At 52.0% G+C, this 6,000-nt stretch overlaps 1 protein-coding gene across 3 annotated transcripts in view; it reads left to right on the plus strand.

Moving 5' to 3' along the window:
• The window catches only part of FRMD5 (FERM domain containing 5), a 291,605-nt gene extending 286,521 nt beyond the window's left edge, over nt 1-5,084 (plus strand). For 2 of the 3 annotated variants that reach the window (XM_070423593.1, XM_070423609.1), the window contains exon 14: nt 3,920-5,084. In XM_070423593.1, the coding sequence (XP_070279694.1) occupies nt 3,920-4,497 (578 nt within the window). In that variant the 3' untranslated portion in view covers nt 4,498-5,084. The remainder of the gene's footprint in view (nt 1-3,919) is intronic. The other variant, XM_070423602.1, reaches the window with a different exon arrangement.
• Nucleotides 5,085-6,000: the final 916 nt, after the last annotated feature.

Below are 6,000 nucleotides of genomic sequence, written 5' to 3' on the forward strand. Positions count from 1 at the left end.
AAACAAAACTATGAACAAATTCCTATGCACACTGCACATATCTTATTTTGAAGTAAAAAAACAAAACGGGAACAAATACAATATTTGTATTTGCATGTGGCCCGCGGGCCGTAGTTTGAGGACCCCTGGCTTAAGTGATCAGAGTGGCCTGGGGCAGTTTACCAAAAATAAACACGCCTGGTTCTGAGGCATTCCAATAACGGCTACCACCTTTCCTTCAGTGGTAGAAGCCCATATGCCCATCTCTCTCAGCCCTTCTCTCCCTTTGGAGTAGGTGGAGGTAGAGAGACAAAGTCTGTGTAGCTTCAGAACTAGATCCCCCAGCAGCCTGAGGTGACGCCGCTCCGTGTCTGGGTACTTAATACTGTCAGTGCCCTCCGGCTGTTGTCCCTGCCCAGCTGGCCCTGCAGGCTGGATACAGGTGTAAAGTTTTCATTCCGGATGATGACCGTTTGCAGGACCTCAGATCTCAAGCAGCAGGAAACAGCAGCAGGATTATTTCAAACCTTGTTTCTGTCTAGGAGGCTGGGGGAGGGAAGGCCCTTTGTCTTCTCTGAGCGAATGCTGCTTGTTAATGAAAACCAAGTTAGGAAGGCTGTCTCTCCCGGGGAGGATCTCTGGTTTGTGTCACTGACTCTACATCACCGGCGTGTGGCTCTCTGGGGGCTGAGAACCCTGGCTGGGCAACCACCACCACGTGCCTTAATTATCTGAGAATCTTTGTTGTTCCATTTGTAAACAAGGGGCATCTTCCTGGCCATGGGCTGCAAGGACGCTGGTGTAGTGCCAAAACACGTCTGGGCAGGCAGCCAGCCCGGTGCAGAGCCCTGGCCAGGAAGGCCAAGAGGAGATTTCATCAGAGTTCTGCCGCGGATGTTCTGGGGCAGCTTGTTTACCCTCTGAGCCTGTTGCCCCCACTGTAGAGTGGGGTGTGAATGTGGAAGGCGCCTTGTAAGCTACCGCAAGGGATGGAATTACTGAGGTCCGTCATCAGACTCAGTACCCTGAGTCTGTCCCCCTGTCAGGCTGAGCAGAACAGAGGGTGGCTCACACTGTCCCTCTTCTTCTGGGTGTTCCCCTCAGGAAAGTGGAATGACTTTCTCCTCTTTTGAGGAAATATAAGTTTCTCCCCGTGTCCCCTCTTCCCATCCATCCTGAGGCTGAAGCCACCAGGTCCGCCCCAGCGGAGGATGGGACACCCATTTCCAGGCGAGCCACTGCCTCACACTTCAGAGCCACTCACCCAAAGCCCAGTGTCTGTGCAGTTTCAAACCCTGAGTTTTCTGGACGGCCCCGGTTCCCCTGCCCTCAGCACTGCTCCCTTCCCTCTCGTCTGTCACCCTCTGAGAGGTCTAGGGCCCTTATACTGGCCTCAGGGAACCAGCTACAGGCTGGGAAGCATGACTTTTTATGGCTCTAAGTGCTTCTGACTGAATCCAGTCCCCTGATAACATGGGCCTCTCCAGCTGCTCCTTCTCTGCAGCTCAGCCTGCTCTGCGGCTCACGGAGCTGACCTCCCTCCGGCACGGGAGGCGCGGCGAAGGGGCCGCCGTGGGCCGAGATCGGCACAAATCCCTTGTCCGTGGCTGGTTTTCCATCCTTTCCCTCCGTATCTCCCTGCCTGGCTGGTTTCCATGAAGAGGTCAGCTGGTTTCCACCGAAGAAGCATCTGCTTTCCTGGGCTACCATGGGGAAGAGTCTGATTAAGATTCACACCAGAGTCCGCGTGCAGCTCCGGTTGACTAACCACTGCCTTCGGCCCCTGAGTGTGCGCGTCCTGAGGATGGGGCCCCGGCTGCAGGGTAGGCTCCTGACCGCTGTGTCCCCCAGCCCCCGGGGAGCCACCTCTGGGCAAGGCAATCAGCTGGAGCACCTCCAAGGTAACCAGACAGTCCTCTGTTTTGCTGTGCCCCTCGCCCGATCCCGCCCGCAGCACCCGCCCCATCCCCCCAGAATAACAGGTTTGGTGAAGGGGTGAGGCAGGTGGTGGTTTACACTGACACCTGAAGTTCTGTACAGGACTAACCTGACAGAGGGGTGATGCAGGTGAGGTCTGCTGAGGGAACAGGCGACTAACATTTACAGATTAACTCTGTCTGTCAGTCATTACTGGAAATGCATACATATCCATCTTCTTGTTTACTGAGAGCACCAATAATTCAGTATAATGTGGCTGCTGGTGTCCCTCTAATTCGTGCTTTCTGATGTCACGGACTCTGCCTCTCTCCTTCCCCAGCTTAGGGCTACACTGCAGGCAGGCTAAGCTCGCACTGAAGTGGCTTCTGGTTGCTAAGCTGGTCAGACTTTGGAAGCTCTGGCAGTCAGAGCTGTCCTGGAGGGGGCAGCCTCATGAAAGGGTGTGAGATACCCTGTGCAGGGGGAACTGAGGCTCCAGAGAAAAGGGGGCTGGCGGAGTGGCTGGGAAAGGAGCTGAGCCAACACCAGGTGTAATCAGGGCCTGAAGGTTTCTGTTTCATCGGGGATCCCTTACCCACTGGCAGGTACATACTCCTCCGGCTGCACGTGCACGTGGGGAAATCGGGGAGGAGAGCCGGGGAAGCAGAGACCAAAGGAGTGTCAGGAGCTCTGGGACAGGGACAGGCAGGCTGCAGAACAGTTTCTTGGACAGTTAGGACCTAAATCTAAGGAAGGTGCTGGCTGTTGACTTAATTCATCCTGCCCACTGTCCCACTCCCCGTAATCCAGCTACGTGACCATTAGCACCATGAAACAGAGGATGCTTGGGTTCTCTCCGTGCCTTTGCCATTAGCAACCAACCAGACTTTAGGTACGTTCTGTAACCTCTCACCCTCACCACTTCATGGAGTTGTTAAAAGAAAATGAACGTGCTTTAAAAAGTTTAAACCATTATACAAATTTAAGATTTTAGCATAGAAACGAACAAAATACAGCTAGGACCGTAAGGAGACCGTTGGCTGCTGAACTAGCCATGAACCAGAAAACTCCCCTATCAGCTGGTTACTGTAGGTCAAACCTTTCCCTGTCTGGGGCAGAGTCCATTTCAGAGCAACAGAAGGGGACTGGCTTCTCTTGTCAGAGGCCACAAAGGTAGGGAGAGCCACTCTGACACCACCAAGATGGCCAGGGATGGAAAATACAGATGTTGAACCTGAAACAGGACGCCGTTCCCTCGGCAGCGCTGTGATGTGAGCCTCTCGGCGACTCTGAGCCCATATCCTCTGGGCTGTTGGGTTGCGGGAGTAACTGGCTCCTGCTTTTCCCTAGCAGAGCTTGAGCCCTGGAAAGAAATGCTCCATCCGGGAAAGTAGAGAGATAATGGGTAGTTTTAGGGGCCACAGACCCTTTCTCCTAAAAAATGTAAGAGAATTTCCCGCTCACCCAAAGTTCGCTCTGCACTCCGGAGTGTCTAAAATGGGGACAGCCTGTTCTGGACCCAGATCATCCTACGGTGAAAAGAGAGGAAGCTGGCCGGAGCTCCGCCCCTTCTCTATCAGTGAGCACTCAGGAAGAGCAGATGAAGTTTTCATGTCCCACAGGGTCAGGACAGATAGAACTGGGGGGCTGAAGACACCGATAGCAATTGCAGAAAAGATGCCTCATGAGCTCAAGGAGCTGTACGCTCGGCTGTTAAAAGGACACTCAGCTCCAGAATCAGCATTAGATGCGGCCCAGGCAAAACAGTCCTATCCTCCCCGCTCCTGCCTCTCAAGGCCCTCAGCCCGAGAGGCATACCTGAGCTCCCTGAGCCGTGGCCCCAGCTCTCAATCAGGGATAGTCTGCGATTCAGACTCTTTCCATTTGGGGCTAAAACCAGGCCCAGGACACCCGAGGCAGGAATGGCACAATCTTTAACAAATGTGGCCAAAACTATAAACGAAAAGAAAAACAGGTGTGCGCTGGTACAGAAAGCCTACTCACGTTCCTTTTGCCTTCCCAGGCCTAGAGTCCCTGCGGGACAGCGCCCACTCCACCCCTGTGCGTTCCTCCTCTCACGGGGACACCTTCCTGCCTCACGTGAGAAGCAGCCGGGCAGACAGCAATGAGCGAGTCGCCGTGATTGCAGACGAGGCCTACAGCCCCGCAGACAGCATGCTGCCCACCCCTGTGGCCGAGCACAGCCTGGAGCTGATGCTGCTCTCCCGGCAGATCAACGGGGCCACCTGCAGCATCGAGGAGGAGAAGGAGTCTGAGGCCAGCACCCCCACTGCTGCAGATGTGGAGGCCCTGGGGGGAGAGCTGAGGGCCCTGTGTCAGGGGCACGGCAGGCCGGAGGAGGAACAGGTGAATAAGTTTGTTCTAAGTGTCCTCCGTTTGCTCCTTGTGACCATGGGACTCCTCTTTGTTTTGCTCCTCCTCCTGATCATCCTTACCGAGTCTGACCTTGACATTGCCTTTTTCCGAGATATCCGTCAGACCCCCGAGTTCGAACAATTCCACTATCAATACTTTTGTCCCCTCAGGCGATGGTTTGCCTGCAAAATCCGCTCCGTGGTGAGCCTGCTCATTGACACCTGAGAAGACATGACTCCTCCTAATAACTAGCCAGGTGGACCAAGGAGCCCGGCTACCCGTTCCCAGCAATGGGACCCATCGCGGAACCATCGGCACATGTACCACATCCTCCTTTCATGACTCAAAGTCCACAGCCTAGGAGGGTGGTTTCCCAGAAGAAGAAGGGGATAGGCTCATGCCCTGTCTAAACAAACCGGGAAAGCTCATTCCCTTCAGCGGTTCTCGCAAGAAAGGCTCGGCGACCCTGTTTCTCATCCTCCCAACACGCAGGATAACTTTTGGCTTTGAATTTTGATTTTTCATAGATGTGTATTATTTTGAAAGTATCGAATAAAAATAATTTATTTTATTATTACTGATTATCACCATAGTGTCACCTAGCAGATGGGACACTAGTTGAAGACGAGAGAGCTGTTGTATTCTGTATTCTGCAGGAGCTTTTCTACTGGGTTCCAGTAGACTCGTCACTGCAGCCTCATTGGGGCAGACCAGGGGTCTGGACAGTGGAGACGTCTAAGTTTTCTTGCCAGACAGAGCTTTTTAAAAAGTAAACATCCATGTAGAATGATTAAATGAAAAGTTGCTTCTTATGATGGTCTGAGTTGGATTTTCTTTTCCTTTTGTTTTTTGTTTTTTTTTTCAAATCTGAGCAGAGTGGGCATCTGAAGGGACCACCGCTACAGCAGCAGCAAGCAGCAGGGGTGGGGTAAGTCTGTCCCCTTAGACTAGATCCTAGTGGGCGTCGCCATGAGCTTTGTATAATGAACTTTGACTTCTGTGATTTTTTTTTTTTTTTTTTCGGAAGAACCTCAAGACTTTTATAGTGCTCCAGAGGCGTTAGGTGAATTGAGTGGTACCAGACATAGGCCTGTCAGAAATGTTGGACAAAATGTAGTTAACAGAAACCAGAGCTAAGGTACCTGAGAGATTCAGAAAGCAGTGCTTATTTTGTACAACCCCCCGCAAAAAAAAAAAAAAAAAAAAAAAATACAAAGACTATTTCAATTTATATTTTAACAACAAATGTTATTTTCTTATCAATTCATATTTTGTTTTTACTTTATGGATTAAGAAAATAGAGCCTGATGAACTAAACGATGCAAGACAGAAACTGATCCTGAGAATGAAAAGCTTCAGAAAACAGAATTCCAAGATCAACAAACAGCCTTGGAAGGGACCGGGAAAGTAACCTCTTTAAATAGGAGGCCTAAGAGATGCCTGCGGAGAAAGGTGGACGTGGCAGAGGCCAACCTTTAGATGTAGAAGTACTGCCCCCTAGGGACCTCCTCTGCATCAGAAAAGTAAGTTGTAGGAAAGAGCACTTGCCGTCCTTGGCGAGGGAAGCGGTGGAAGCGCAGCACGAAAGGGTGAGCGTGGTGTCCGAGGCCCAAGCTCGGCAACTGTTATACACGCTCACACACAGGATCTTGTTTTCATCTCAGGGAGAGATTTCTAAGTCACCTGGGGTCTGCCGCATGGAGGAGGAGGAACCTGAGGCCAGCCGTG

The sequence above is a fragment of the Myotis yumanensis genome, unplaced genomic scaffold (genome assembly GCF_028538775.1).
Source record: "Myotis yumanensis isolate MYYU_CA2020_CCGP unplaced genomic scaffold, mMyoYum1.0.hap1 SCAF_1, whole genome shotgun sequence".
Lineage (NCBI taxonomy): Eukaryota > Metazoa > Chordata > Mammalia > Chiroptera > Vespertilionidae > Myotis > Myotis yumanensis.